At 43.9% G+C, this 16,027-nt stretch overlaps 1 protein-coding gene and 1 long non-coding RNA gene across 4 annotated transcripts in view; one reads left to right on the top strand and one right to left on the bottom strand.

Moving 5' to 3' along the window:
- Positions 1-9,914, bottom strand: part of Rsph3a (radial spoke 3A homolog (Chlamydomonas)) — a 33,943-nt gene extending 24,029 nt beyond the window's left edge. Inside the window, exons 1-2 of the mRNA NM_025789.5 lie at positions 9,225-9,914; positions 2,892-2,979 (exon numbers count right to left, since the gene is read on the bottom strand). Coding sequence (NP_080065.4) covers positions 2,892-2,979; positions 9,225-9,718 — 582 coding nt within the window. The 5' untranslated portion in view covers positions 9,719-9,914. The remainder of the gene's footprint in view (positions 1-2,891; positions 2,980-9,224) is intronic.
- Gm1604a (predicted gene 1604A) overlaps positions 1-16,027 on the top strand; it is a 252,943-nt gene that overhangs the window by 152,488 nt on the left and 84,428 nt on the right. The window contains exon 1 of one of the 3 annotated variants that reach the window (NR_168939.1): positions 9,102-9,432. The exons of the other annotated variants lie outside the window; for them this stretch is intronic. This is a non-coding gene — a long non-coding RNA (predicted gene 1604A). Of the gene's footprint in view, positions 1-9,101; positions 9,433-16,027 lie in introns of those variants that run through there. 3 annotated transcript variants of the gene reach the window in all.

Here is a 16,027-nt window from a genome sequence, read left to right as displayed (position 1 = left end):
TTTCTGAGAATGTGTCTTAGGGTGTTTTCAGTCCTAAGAAGGAGGATCAGGAAGTTCTAGGGCAGATTTTTATAGTAAGATGCTGAATAAAGGTATTTTTAAAGGGTTATTTACTTTTTTACATTTGTTCTAGGTATATTGTGCTCACTACACTGCTACAGTGACACAATATGTCTCCATCCCATATGTGAGATCTTCCTGAGCGGGCTGTATGGAAGCTGTCTAGAGAAGCTTGTTTTTAAAAAATCAGTTAGGGCTGGAGAGATGGCTCAGTGGTTAAGAGCACTGACAGCTCTTCCAGAGGTCCTGAGTTCAATTCCCAGCAATCACATGGTCACATGGTGGCTTATAATCACCTGTAATGGGATCTGATGCCCTCTTCTTGTTTGTCTGAGACAGCCACAGTGTACTCATATACATTCAATAAATAATAATTTTTAAAAGTGCACAGTCCTAGCCCAGCAGTGCTGATGCACACCTTAAATTCCAGCACTCGGGAGGCAGAGGCAGGCTGATTTCTGAGTTCGAGGCCAGCCTGGTCTACAGAGTGAGTTCCAGGACAGCCCGGGCTACAGAGAGAAACCCTGTCTCAGAAAACAAACCAAACAAACATACAACCCCTCCATCCCTCAACAATCTCAACCCCCCAAAACAACAACAACAACAACAACAACAACAAGAAAACAATAAAAAACAACACACAGTCCTGTGTCGTGTTTTTGAGTGTTTAAAGAAAAGATACATAATTAAGACTTTTAGATCAAACAATATCAGTAGTAGAGGATAAAACAATCTAAACAAAACTAAATGTGTCAGATGCCAGCCAGTGTGGCCTCATACTAGTGGTGTCTGTAAATTGCTTAAATTGATCTGCAACAATTTAGTATAAAAACCCAAAGTCAAAGTTTAGAATCTTTTAGAGGGTCCACTAGAATCTGTTGAATAAAAACAAAATAGGGTTTATTTTAGTAATTATTTATAATAAAATAATGTAAAATAATGTAAAAGTTACTACTTTTCTTTTTTCATGCTGGGAAATCTAATGACTGGAAAAAGGATTTACCCTTAGGCCAGAGTACAGAAAACAGGGTTGTTTAGTACACTGCAGAGAGAGCAGCAGGCATGGCAGACTCAATGAACTGATGCCACATCTACTGTCCTTATGCATACAGCTCCATGGCAGAACACGCCCACACCACTGTGACCAGCACCACTTACCCTCAGACTGTTCACTCGTCTGTAACCCAAACTCTGGGCCCATCAAACAGTAACTCCTGCAAGTACCACTGGATCCACAAACACATGCACATGCATACATATGTACATACATACATACGCATATACACACTTGCCTATGCAATGCATACATATGCACATACATACATACTATATATGTACATAATACATGATACACACGTATGCACACACATACATATTCACACACATATAGATATACTTGGGGGGCAATGTTGGGGACTCAATTGAAGGCCTTGCACATGTTAGGCAACTGCTTTATCATGATCTACACCTCTAGCTTCTATGTCTTTTAAAAATGCACTCTTCAAGTAATTTGCCACGTGCTCTGGTCGAGTCAGCTTGACAAGCCGAGAGGCTTGGAAGCTACTCACTGAGGCAGAAGAGTTTCACGGAAATTCACTCCTGGAGTCTGGTGTTCTCTCTAACCCATACATTAATTTTCCATTCCCGCATTAGTCTAGTGTATGGATCCACGTGCTCTCTTTTAGTATTATCCTATTATAAGTGCCTTTTAAGATTGAATTCTGACATAGCTAAAGCCTTCCGCCAGTGCTCCAACAGTCCTAGAACGTCCTTGAGCAAGACCATGGGCTTGGAATTCAGGAAGAATGTTGCTATTCAGTGACATTCAGAATTGCCTCTGGTACTACACTATCACTTAGAATAAAAGCCAAGTCGCTCCCATATACAGGAATTTACAATGGTTTAGGAAGTAGATGGGGCTATGGTTTTAGAGTATTGCATTATTCATGAGATGGTTAGCTAGAACGGAACTCCCTAGTTAGAACCATGACTTGGGTGTGAAAGCCCTTGCCCTAGGAGTGAAAATTCTCACACCTGGCTTCTAAGACTATAGCTGACCTTAGACAGGGCTGACTTTGTCTCAGTTATTTTATTGCCCAGCTCCTTCCCATCTTTGTGTTTTCATTCCTCTGTTCTGTGTAAGAGTCATTAAGCATCCGGTTACCTCATTTGTACCTTGCGGGTATGTCACCCAACTTCCTTATTGTCTTCTGCGTAAAAAGTCTGATGCTCGATTTGACAAATACATTCAGATACTACACAACCTCTCCTGTGTGCATCTGTCTGTCAATTCATCCGACACTTTGCCCACCCGCGACTAGAGACCAGTTCCACGCAGACAAAGGGGCCCAGAGGGTCTGCGGCAGTAATTTATTTTTATTTCATTTTAAAAACATTTTAGGTGACAGATCTGACACAAACATACAACTGATCTTCAGCACAGATAAAATGAAAGCTGTGTTAGGCCACTGTCCTGGTTAGTTTTCACTGTCAACTCTTCTTCACCAGGGAAGAGAAGAGTCTGACTGAGGAACCACTCAGCTTGGACTTGCCTGTGGCCTTGTCTGCCTAAGGCTGTTTTGACTAATGACTGAGTGAAGGGCTCAGCCCCCTGTGGAAGGCACCATCCCTAGCTTGAGTAAGAAAGTTGGCTGAGCGAGCCAGGTGGAAACATTTCTCCATGGTTTCTGCTCCTGCCCTGATTTCTCTCAAGGATGGGTTGTGACCCGAAAGTATAAGCTAAATAAGCCTTTTCCCTTTCTAGCTGCTTTTGGTCACAGTGTTTGTTACAACAACAGGATTAAACTAGGCCAGCTACTCGGTGTGCTTACCACCTGTCCTGTGGGCAGTGCATAGGTGTTGCCTCGGATCACCCTTCTGTCATACATGATGTTCCCGTAACTCATAGGTTCTTCAACTCTGTAAAACAGAAAATTCTAAGTGAATGATAGAGTATATATATTACCATTAAGAACCTGTTTCAAAAGGATTTAGATGAAAACTATCTTACAGGGGCTGTGATTTCTACCCAGTGCTCTGAATGTCAAAGTGAAGAAATTCAATGAAGCGCGGGTAAACGGCGGGAGTAACTATGACTCTCTTAAGGTAGCCAAATGCCTTGTCATCTAATTAGTGATGCGCATGAATTGATGAACAAGATTCCCACTGTCCCTACCTACTATCCAGCGAAACCACAGCCGAGGGAACGGGCTTGGCGGAATCAGCAGGGGAAGAAGACCCTGTTGAGCTTGACTCTAGTCTGGAGCGACCAACCACTTACTGCTGAAGAGCACTTGCTCTCTCCAAACAGTCAGTTGGTTCCCAGTGTAAGTCCAGGTCCATGGAACTGTGTATCTCTGGCACTGTGTACATATACACAAGCAGACCAACACCCATACACATTCAGCAAATACAAACATCTAAAACTGTGCAAAGGAAACAGTAGCACAGTCCACAAAATATGGAGACAGAGCTACGGTTTATGTAATCGGTTTCCCTGAGTAGTCTTGGTTGTCCTGGAACTTGCTCTTTAGACCAGGTTCAGAGACCCGCCTGTCCTGCCTCCCAGGCTCTGGGATTAAAGGCTACTACCACCCAGCTAAACATTTATTACTTACAATAATTTCATGTTAGGGACTATTACTCCTACTGAACTGAAGAGAAACAGAAATGATCTGTCCAGACTCCCCTTGCTGGTAAGACACAGGGGTTTGTTTAGGCTTTAAATACTGAAGGCCATTCAACAATTGTAAAAAGGGCTTAATAAATTGGAGTCTGTCCTAAAAGCTCCATTCAGGGATTGAAATGTACATTTAATAAAGGAATCAAGTGTTTAACAGAAAGTCAACTTTACTCTGGAGTCCTTCAGTGCTCTCCTGTGCATAGCTGTGAGACTGGCCTCACCACACCCATGACTCACTGTCAGCAGTGGGGCTGAGCTGATAGACACTGAAGCGTCTCTGGAACATGAGCACACAGCATGCTTTTCTGCCCATGCTGCTTGGTCTCAGGCGGGGTCCAGCTCAGCTGGACGCTCCTGTGTGGGAGCCCTCTCTTTTCTAGCCACATGTGTGACGTCCAGAGCCTTACTTACAGTTGTTCCCAGCTACTATCTACACTCCCTAAAGGCTCAGCTTTCTTTTGTCCATAGAGCAGTTTTTCCCAACCTTCCTGATGCTGCAACCCTTTACTACAGTTCCTCATGCTGTAGTGACCCCAGCCATAACAGTATTTCCTCGCTACGTCCTAAGTGTAATTCTGCTACTGTTATGAACTGTAATCTCTCCTACGTGCCCGTCCACCCAGCCCACGGTGGGAGTTGAGACTTATAGGTTGGGAACCCTACCTTAGATGACCCCATGCACGTGCAAAGCTTCAGTTATAATCGACACTCCAATTCTATTTTACTTTTAGTTAGTACTCTCAACTTCAGCTGCCTAAAGACATCTTACTAGGATGCCTAGAAGGCAAACTCAAACTAGACTCTCCTCTCATTCCAACTTACTCCTTCAGATGATTTCCACTTCATTAAATGCTGCCAATAACCACAGCTGACACTTTCTCGAGAACACCGGGAGTCATCTATGACTGCTTTTCCCTATCCGCCGTCTGGCGGCAGTCACTGACTCCATGCTGCATTGTCCTCACAGCCTTCCAGGGCTCGCTGCCATCACTATCTTTTACCTGGACTGCCAAAAACCCCTCTTAACTGACTGGGACATTCTTCCTCAGTGTGTTCTATATCCACTGACGCCAGTGACATTTTAGAAGAGAGACTGTCCAAGTGGCACTGACTTGGTTAATGCCCCCTGCTATTAAATAATAAGGGAAGATACCAGTTCAATTATCTATCAAAACAAAAAACCATGACACCAAGTGTTGATAAGGATGTAGTGTATTTGTTTAAATATTTTTGGAGGTTTATTGTACTTGTTCACATTAAAATATGTGTATGTATATGTAAATGTTCACATTCCTAAGAACCTGCCTCAGAAGTAAAAGGCCCAGTACATACAGGTGTCTGCCAAACCTCATTCTTTGTAGCAACAGCTAGCTGCAAAGCGAGCATCTATCAACAGTGCAAAGTCTGAACAATGATGGTTACACCCGTACTCTGCATTGCCATGATACTATAGAAAACAACTGAGCATTCCAATTACTAGGAAGGCAGAAGAGAATCAGCCTTGTGTATGTTACTGTTGCTATGAGATAAACTGTGATGGTTCATTTTGACTTGATTGACTGGACTGAGATACACCTAGGAGATTAGTGAACCAGACTTCTAGGTGTCGGTAATGTTCCAGAGGTGATTAGGTCAGGAGCTCTCTGACTCAATCAGTAATTTAGACCACTGGTGGATTCAGAATTTGAACAGACTATGGAGAAGTGGAGTATAAAAAGTTGGCTTTAATGGATGAAGTCATTAGGAGTAGGACACTGGAGGGTGCATCTTGGTTCTGACTCTTTCCTGTTATTTCCTCCTCTGCTTTCTGGCTGCCATGAAGTGAGCATCTGTTTGCTCACACACCTTCCACCACGATGCTCTGCCTCACCTCTGCAACATGGAACCAATGACCATGCAACAGATTTCCTGTTGGCTAAAATAAATTCCTCTCTCTCCTCTGCTAGTTTTCTTGGTATCTGTTCAGTGATGGAAAGTCCAGTCTCTCTCTCTCTCTCTCTCTCTCTCTCTCTCTCTCTCTCTCTCTCTCACACACACACACACACACACAGATGTTGTGTGTGTCCAGTCTTACATACACAGACACACACACACACACAGGTGGTGTGTGTGTCCATGAGAAGCCATGAATTTGAATATAAATATGTGAACCTGAAAAGAAGTACAGATAAATGCATACAAAACAGGTAACATGGCTTGCCTTAACGAGAGGCAGAGAGGGGGATTGAGGTATACATCATAAAAATACCCTAGGCATGAATGCACTATTAGATGCTTTTTATGAACATGTATGTGCATGTACAAAAAGAAAATACTAGAAAAATATATTTAAAGCTTATTTAATATAAAAAAAGAACAACAGACAGTGGCTAAACAGTGAAGATGCAAAAGTGAGCAGGAGATGATTAACTGTCTTCATTCATCTACCGTTAGTCCCTGTTGTTTCTATAAGGGTACTTTACCCTTATAAGCTGAAAACCAACAATGAGGATAATTTAACCCCACCCCTACCCCAGCTGTCACCTTTTCTCCTCCTCTGCCCTCTCTGTTTCCAGCACTGCTAGCATATAAAGGAAAGCTGACCTGAGCCTCTCTCGTTGGCTTCACACAGCTTGCCCCTGCTACTCTCCCATGCCTATGTGGGTCCCTCTCCTGCTCTCCCTGTTTTCTAGCCACATTGGCCTTTCAGAGTCTTCAAACAGCCTTGACTTCTCTCTCTCTCTCTTATGGGAGTTTTGAACATGTGATTTCTTCTAATGTCCAAATCCATTTGGCTATTTCTAAAGATCCTTCTACAGGCCCCCCAAGCTCCCACAGGAATGGTGGCCTTCTATGCCCTCCCAGAATGTGTTGCTTCTCTGTTGGTGTAGCAGTGACAGGTTTAGTGCCCGGCTTTTGAAATTTTTGGTAGATTCCTAAGGGCAATGCCACAGACTTTTTTCATAAGGTTTTGTTGGTGCAAATTTATTTATTTCCTGTGTAACTTCCTTGGGGTGCAGTTTTCCTCCTAGTACCTTCTGTAGGGCTGAGTTTGTGGATAGATACTGTGGATGGCATCATTCCATGGTCTGGAGTGCTATAGAGGATAAAAAGGGGGAAAGCAAGGTGAATACTGGCACTCATCTTTCTTTGCTTTGTGACTGCAAATGCGATGTCCACAGCCATGTCACTTTCCCTGCTGTGATGCATCCCCTTGAACCGGAAGCCAAAATAAACTCTTCCTCTGTTAGCTTTGCTTCTGTGCAGTATCTGGCCATTGCAAGCAGACAGAGGAAACTAACAGAGCCCTACTCCAGCCTCTGCTCTGTCCTCACAGCTTCTGACTCAGCCTCCCTGCCTCCTTTCACTTGTGTGGGCTCCCTGAGACAGGGTCCCACTCAGACAATTCAGGATAAACTCCTCATTTTAACATCTGAAATTTAACTATACTAATAAGAGCGTTTGACCTCACACGGTAATGCCTTCACAGGTTCTGGGGATCATGTGAGGACATCTCTAGGAAGCCATCAATATTTTGTCTGTCACGATAGTGTTAAGCTTCATTTGGTCGGTGTCAGACAAAAGGGATGGTGCAGTTTTTTCATTTCTTGGAATTAAAAATACTCACTAGAAGGTTCACAAGCTCTTTACGAGGAGCTTGTAAAACAAGGCTGTCACTTTTTGGTTTGGGCACATGCCTATAGGTGAATTTAACTGTGTTGATGTGTTTGTAATCTGCTGAGTTCTCTTAGCTGAAATACTTGGGATGAGATGTATTTCCGATTTTTTTTCTCATTTGGAATATTTGCATGTAAATGACTCAAATGTAAGCATGCTTCATATATGCCTACATACATAGCCTGGAGATAATTACATACAGTTTTTTTTTAACTGTACCTGTATTCTGACTATGACAAGTCACCATAATATCTTATGTGGGATTTTTCTGCTGTGGTATTGTGTCACTCAAAGATCTTTTGGTTTGGGGACTGGCAGGATTGCTCAAGGGTTAAAAGCCCACACTGCTCTTGTAGAGGAGTAGAGTTTGGTTCCCAGCACTCATGGTTCCCAGCACTCAATGGTTCCCAGCAGCTCACAACCATCTGCAACTCCAGCTCCGGGGGTTCTGATGGCCTCTTCTGGGGTCCACTGACACCTACACCCCATGCACACACACAGACATTCACATAGATGTCTAAAAAGCTTCAGGCTTCCAGATTAGGGATGCCCATTCTGTTAAAACTTCTTGTCTGTAAACAAGAGAACCTGTATTCAAATGCTTTCTTTCCAGGTTTATAATTTATTGTGTCACAAAAAGGCAGAAGCCCTTAAACCACATCTGGCTTGTACTGTTTTTAAATTTTTAACTTTCTCAGAGGAAAAAAAAAAGAGATATTCCCATTTCTGTATAGGTGAAATTGGCTTCTCATATCTAAATATAATACTGGGATGCAGCCCAGTCACATATCTAATCAAGATAACTTGTAATTTTGCTCCCTTTAAACACAATTATACAGTCTAGCCATGTATTACCTGGAAAACTTATTTACTACGGTCAAGGTCGATATAGAAACTTTTGAACGAGACTGGACTAAGGAGGGACTTTGTGGGAGACTGGACTAAGGAGGGACTTTGTGGAATGGAGGCATACTGACCTAGAGATAATGACTCTGTGCATGTGGCTATACAGTCAATCACCAGCAAAGTTAGCTAACGACACCCCCAGAATAAGCTCACTTCCAAGGGTTATCATGGTTTTAGGATTAAGGGTCTCAATTAAGCTACTTTGTAACCACTTTCATGAAACATTTGCTATGGTTTCTGCATTGCTTTGATACACAGATAAGTTAGTCAACATGTTACTTCAACATAAAAAAAATCAACTTGTTACAAAAAAAAAAAAAATCAGACATCCTATTGCTTCTGCCTCTGGGATAACAGGTCTGTCTCAGGCCTGGCTGAGGGTTACAAGTTCAACCACCACTTCAATTTACACTGAGCACTTCCTATGTGTTAGGCAAGGTTCTAGGTGAACAAAAGGTGTAGAGCGAAAGCTTGCATTCTCAAACCCTGCTATTCCAAAACGTGAAGCTTATAGAAAGAACTCTGAAATCTTTATTACATATACAGGCCTGAATATTTGCAAACATTCACTAGGGTAACTGTATGTTTTATGGTCCTGCATGGAGGGCTAACCTAATTCCACCCAGTCTGGTATGAAAGGCTAGCTTTATGTGGCTGGCTTTCTCAGTTGGTACATGCTATCCTCTGTGCTTCATTTTCCTCATCTGCATGATGGAGTGACACCAACTTGGCCGAACTGTGGACTAAGAATGTGTAGGTGAATGCCCCCGTATGGTGTTTGGTGGTGTCCATAACCATTCGTGTACGTGTCGTGGCTCAGACCAGCTGTGCCTCTGTTTAACCACATAGCTGTGTAGACACGGGAAAGCAGAAGGGATGCAAAAACGGAGACCAGACAGGAGCTACTTTGGTCACTCACGGCTGCAAAATGCTGTCTCGGTGGCGGCGGCGCTGGCAAGCCACGGCCCGGGGCCTGCTGGAATAGGTGTAGAGGCCTGAGGCCTCGGCTGTCCGAGGGTTAGGGTCTGTCATCGCCGAAGCCTGGTTGAGCGTCGAACTGCTTCCCCTCCGGTGAAGGTGGGCTCTGAAGCAGGTTGGGGCTAAGGAGTCGTCGTAGTCGGAGACTTGTAAGTAGTGCCAAGGGCAGGGATGCTGCGACCCGAGAGGACGCCGCTCTCGGAGAAACGGGCGGAGCGCGAGGGGGACAGTTGCGCCCCCATCGGTTGCCGAGCAACCCGAGGTTCCGCCTGGAGGCAGGAACTCCAGGCAGTTCCGGCCAGCTGGGTTTCCGGAAGGGTCTGTAGTAAAGGGCACTTCCGGCTCGCGGCCCCGCCCACCTGCTGGTCGTCGGGCGCGCTGGTGCAGTGGCCGCTTCTTGGCAGGCAGGGCCGCCCAAATGTTGGTGGCGGCCATTGGGGCGAAGGTAACGCCGTTTGGCCCGGCGCGGGGGCTGCTGTCAGCGCCATCCCAGCAGGCCCATGTGCTCCTGATCTTTCAAGGGCCTCCCCCGGTCGTTTCTTCTCCTGCCACGCCGCCGCGCTCCAGGCTCCCCGGGCGGTGACACGCCCTTGGCAGCCTGGCTCCCCGCTCTGTTACGCGCTGGGGCACAGGCGGGCGGGGCGGGCTGTCTCCTGTTTCCCGTTTCCTCCTCCGCTAACTGGCGTGGATTGCCACGCCTGCCTTCTCCACTCACCTTGGGCTCTCATTGGGCCATCCTTTGGACTTGTAACGTTTGGAAAGGGCTGGGTAGGTTGTTGATCAAGCAGGTTTCCTTTATGCTTTCATCCTGCAGGCGACCAAGAGCAACGCGTTTTAGGATTTAATTTTAAAACTTTAAAGAGGTTAATTTTTTTTTAATGTGTAAAGTGTATGCATCCCTTGTGATTATGTGGGTTTGCAGTTAACACCTTCAGTGCAGCTAAGTCCTACCTTGGCTTTAATCGCTCTTCTGCAGTGTACTAGCCCAGCAACACGTGGGCGAATGGTTATAATTTCTGTGCTTATATGCTTTGTTTTTCCAGTCTACAGAAGTAGAATTTATCCCTTAGGGTTTGTAAGGATTTAAAGTGTTAATCGAAGCTTCAGTACTTAGAACTGTACCTGCAAGTTTACCGTTTAAAGCAGACAGTCACCATTCTATAAGTATACTAAAAAGTGTGTGGTAAATGCTATAGACAGACACTGCTGAAGACTTTCAGTCTGACTGATTTTGAGGAATCTTTTGAGAAAGTGACATTGAAGTGAATATAATGTCGAGGTTAGCATCTGGGGAAAAGGTACCTCTTGAATGTCGTGGATGGGGCCATTTCTTAGAGGCTAAAAGCAAGCTTGTCGATCCGAGTTTGCACCAGAACCCACACGGAGTAGCAGAGACAAAATTCAGACGCACACACTAACAAGTGGGTGTGATCAGAGGTTCATAAGTCTGAGATGTAGAAATCCAGGAGGGTGTGTGTTGACGACTTGCAGAAATACTAAAGAAAAGTTGACATAGGTTTGTAGAAATGTTGAACAGTTTATCAGAATGTTTTTGCCCCCTTGGAACAGGAAACCAGTTCCAAACAGCTAAAGCAATAAAGTGTTCTCTCACTTAAGTTCAGAGATAAAATCTGGGCTTTGAGTACCCTGTTGTCCAGGAGAAAGGGGGAGCAAATGAGTTATTTAACTAGGGAAGAGTGGGTACTGAGTGGGTAGCTAACTGTGCCATCCAAGCCATAACTGGGGTTTATTAATAATGTGATAGCTACTAAACGTTCTGTAGGTTTCTACCCACAGTCTGGTTCTCTTTATTTGACTCCCAGGGCAATCTCATTTACTTCTTTGGTTATAGTAGCACTTATATATTTGTGATAATAAAATCTTTTGTGGAGAGTCTCTCTCAGGTGACAATCCCAGATATCTGTGTTTGGCATGATTGTCTTGCATCCAGTTGTCTGAAATTCGATGATTTGGCCCAAAGGATTTTGAGTATTTGCTATATGACAAGCACTAGTCAGTCATTGGAAACTAAAGGTTTAGAAGTTTTGTTTGTCTTTTTTTTTTTTTTTGTAATTTAACACTTTTGCCTGTGTGGAATTTATATTTTGATAGATGAATCGTAAAAAACAAGGCAAGGGAGCAAAATTTAGCTGTTATAAGAACCAAGAGAAAAAAAGTGCAGCATGAAAGGTTGGGTATAGGGACGGAGGGATTTTAGGCTCATTAGAGAAGGCTGAAGAAGGATGCTCTCCTCCCAGCAAAGATGAGAAGGCGGTGAAGTAATGAAACTTCAGACTGGCAGAACATTCCATATCAAGGAAGCAGCAGGAACAGAGCTCTCAACATCAGTCATGTTCGAAGACATAGAGTGGGTGGAGCCTTGAGGACGAAGACATAGAGTGGGCAGAGCCTTGAGGACAAAGGGAAAATGACATCACTAACCACGTTGTCAGTTCCAAAAGTCAGTGGGAAGGCTTGGGCATTTACTCGAGGGTTAAAGACCACTATGAGGTTTGAGTAGAAGTTTGGCAGTTTGTTTAAAAAGGACCCTCCCGACTCCGGTTTCTTCATTGAGAATCAACTACTCTGTGGCAGAGGCAAGGAGACTGTTACCCAGTTTTCCTGGCCAAGAGGGGGACAGAAACTAGCATTCAGGGGGCAGATAATCTGGGGAGATGCCTGCGCTGTCCTGAAGGCTGAAACAAATGGACCGGACATGGTCATACAAGAAGGAAAGAAGCCAAACATGATTCTTAAGGGCTATGGGTAAATGTTGCACAATGTGCAGAAAAACTTGCCCAAATGTCTTGGCTGATTTTGTCCAGAGAGGATTAAGTTAATATGAGGCTCACCCTCAGGTCCTCACTCATGCTAGCCAGGCCAGTGCTCAATCGACAAATGTACTTTCCCAGTTTAAGAATTTGACCTTACTGTAGCTGGCAGTTAAGAGTAAGAGAAGATGGCCTTAAGGATTTAGACATTTCGCGTGTGCATTTTATTGTCTTTTTCATTGTTGTTCCATCTTTGGATGAACTTGAACTGTGTATGTAATTTTCTTTTCATTTCATCGTAGAATTCAGCAGGTAACTAATTAAAAGCCAAGCAAATTATCAGGCTGTCCTCATTACAGCCCCTATCCCTTTCAATCCTGGTTGCGGTTCTCAACTCCAGTTTTTCTCTTCCTACATTAGAAAGGCTCCAGGTCAAAGCTTTGTGCTTGACTTAAATGTCCTGCACAGAAGTTAACAAAATGTTTTGAAGAGGGAAAGCAACAGGAAGTTCTGTACTACTTCCCGTGTTTCTCCCCTGCCTAGGATTCTAGTCCTTTAAACCCTGGATATACCAGCCAGTCTCCGTAATGGGGATTTTAACACAGCAGACACTATGCTCCATACTTTACATATGTAATTTCATTTAGTTGTAATGATATCAATTCTAACATTCCCATTTGTCAGGCAAAACTGAAATCTGAAAGGACCTTAGCAAGGTCATAAGTAGGGCAGTGACAGGTAGGATTGAATGCTCGTCTGTTTGATCCCACCCCTGCACAGTGTCAGCTCCTGGTGCTCATGGTCTCAGTCCTGGGACCTCCTGGTTCTTACTTCCTTTGCAGTCTCCCTTTCCTGCTTCTCATTCCCCATATTTCGATAACCACACAGTCCAGACTCCTTTTTTTTTTTACTTCCTCAATAGTTCTTTATTCTTTTTAATATGTTCTACTTTTAGAGATAAAGTGTCCCTATGTAGCTGGCCTCAAACTCACAATCCTTCTGCCTCAGCCTCCCAGGTGCCGGGCCTACAGGTGTATGCCACCACACCTGGGTCTTCTGTTTTTGCATCTTTCCAGCCTTTGCTTGATTGTCTTGCTCCTTTCTGCCTTATGGAACCACAGAACGTCACGCCTGAGATGGGGCTCTGACCATGCCTGTTCCCTCCTCCGATACCACATTGCTCACAGGTTCAGGGCCCTTACACTGTACCCCAGACAGCACTGTTAGCTTCCTGCCTGCCTTCTGACCACAGGTGCTGTAGCACTGCCTGGCAGACTTGGGCAGCATCTCCCTTCCATGCTGCTCAGTGCTTCCTCCTCGGTCCTTCTCCCAGGTTATTTTCTGTTGACATTTCAGATCTCAGCTTCTTCCATAGTTTTCTCCATGAAGGGACTTCTGATCTTCTGGTTCATGCTCTTCTAGATTTCAGTCACATTTGCGTCTTTTCCTCAGCACAAGGCATTGAGTAGGGCTCATGGATGCATTGTTTCCACAGTGAGGCCATGTGCTTACTGAGGGATTAGGTCCTACTGGTGTCTGCACCCTTGCCAAGTAGATTGAGTTTGCTGACTGAGTCAGCCTCAGCGGTGTGCATTTTACCCAGGAAATGAAGGAGCATCTCTTCTCTCTTTGGTGTGAGTAGTTTGAGCAACTGAGTGCAGCTTCCAAATGTTTCCACGTACAGAGAACAGAAGACAAGAGAGCTTGCTTGGGAGGTTCACTGTTCAGCAAACACTAAGCAGCTCCCTGGAACCAGGTAAACCCATGAGCTCTGGGGAAACATGGAACTTTCTTCCTACTATCGAGGGTTAGATAAGTGAACCAGAAAAGGAAGAAAGTGAAGCCAAAGTGCTTAGATGAAAACATGACACGCTACAGAAGGTCATCCCAAGGGGCTGCCTTGGATTAAAAGGCAGAAAAAGCCCAAGGAAATAATATTCAACAGAGACTGGTGTGACGCAGAAAAGACTCAGCACATAGTGTGTGCTGGGTGAGCAGGCCAGGCAGACGGTGATGGCCAAGTCACTGTTTGGAAGCAAGCTTGTTATATTGAGGAGCTGAAGGTGGCCAGAATTAGGAGTTCCAAGGGGGAGGAGTTGGGATTGAGCTCTGAGAGTGTCTGAGGTGGTGAGCAGTCAGATACTTCTAGCCTGGAGCTAGAACAGTAGCAGAGAAAATAGAAGAGGTGCATTTGGGATATTTTGGAAATTTAAGATAACATAGTGTTTTAGCTTTAACTCTTGAGAGGACACATCTAGAGTCATCAGGAAGGGATCAGTTAAAGGATTGCCCAGATTGCATTGACTTGTGGGCATGTCTGTAGGGGGATGGATTGTCTCGGTTGCATTCATTAATGTATAGAGCCCAGTCCACTGCTGGAAGCACCATTCCCTCGGCAGGGGGTCCTGGGCTGTATCTCTAAGCATGGGTCTATAACCAAGCCAGCAAGCAGCATTCCTCTATGGTTTCTGCTTTACGTTCCTGCTTGTTTTCCTGCTCTGACTTCCCTCAACAATGGATCAACCTATAAGATGAAATAAATCCTTTCCTTCCCTGAGTTGCTTTTGGTCATGAGTTGTATTTGTCACTGCAGCAGAATGAAACTGGAACACTTAGTAAAGCATTGTATATGGGGGCAAGGACTAGACAGACACAGGAAGGTCGCCATGCTTCCAACTCAAGCGAAATAAAAACGTACACACAGTTCACTGAGATGCTTGCTGTCAGAGGGATGAGATGCCCAGAGTTCTGTTCTGGATATGCTACTTCTGAAATTGATGGCCACTGTCATGTTGGTAGGTTATAGCTGTGAATGACCAGTTCCACAGAAAGATTGGAGTAGAGAGAAAGTTGGTGTTTAGAGAGGGCCAAAGACATGACAGGCAGACAAGCAAGAGAATGTGGTCTGTGGAAAGCTTCCTACATTTTCAAGCTCGTGTATGAAAATATGTGACAGATTTTTCCACACTGATGATCTTAAACATCTCCATGCTACTATCAACTTCAAAAGCTAAAGCCAGTAAATCCCTCTAAACTTGAAATGTTGAAAGGCATCCCAGTACTAACCACACTCAAAGAAAACTTCTGTCCTCTTCTACAGGAAACATTAAAGAATATAATAGATACATGTATATATTTTAATATATGATATATTGATATATACATGTATATACATATATATTAAAAGGTGTATCTTATATATTTCTTCTTAGGAAGAAAGTACTTAAATAGTCTTTAGTTAACACACAGAGAAATGTATTGGGAAGTTGATAAAAATGTATTCTATTTAAGTGGAAATTTTTGTGAATTTTTCTAGTCTTCTTCAGTTTATAATTCATAATGTGCTTTTCATCCTGGATAAGCATCTGCGTTTGTGATTTAATTTGTATTTGCAAGCGTTTCTTTTTCCTATAGAAAAACTCCAGAATCATGTAAACATCGGGTCCTTTGAACTTGGTTCTGGCCCACAGGAGCCTGGCTCTCAGGCTGACCGTGGTGTGCCAGAGGTTCCTTGAATCTGGTGGTGATACTCAGAACGATAGACCTGCTTTTCAATTTCCTACAGGACTGAGAGCCAGACAGGATGCTCTGATCATTTCCTTTTGATCTAAGGGCTGTGGTGATTCTCTTGAGTAAGAGCCAGGGGGAGCACGCGCTCACCAGTCAGAGTAAAACCATGACTCAGAGTGTGCAGAGTCGCGCCCGTCTTCTTGGGAAGTTTTCAGTATCAAAACATGTTGTGTATTTGAGTGAAAGGTAAAATTCACATTCAGTGGATGGAAATTTCTTGTAAGAAGATATAAAACCCCCTAACACTTTCTATTCTTGAAAATGAGAGTTATTTTTGCCAAAGGATCTGAGACCTGAGTGCATATATAGATATTTTTAAATTGGTAGGTTATGCTAAAGCGTCTGATTCTGTGATTTCATTCACCAGTTTTCATCTTCCCCTAAACTATGCGCCGTGGTTTTA

Source organism: Mus musculus, chromosome 17, assembly GCF_000001635.26.
Source record: "Mus musculus strain C57BL/6J chromosome 17, GRCm38.p6 C57BL/6J".
NCBI classification, from domain to species: domain Eukaryota; kingdom Metazoa; phylum Chordata; class Mammalia; order Rodentia; family Muridae; genus Mus; species Mus musculus.
The sequence above is the reverse complement of the archived record's forward strand: the minus strand, read 5'-3'. Positions and strand labels throughout refer to the sequence as shown.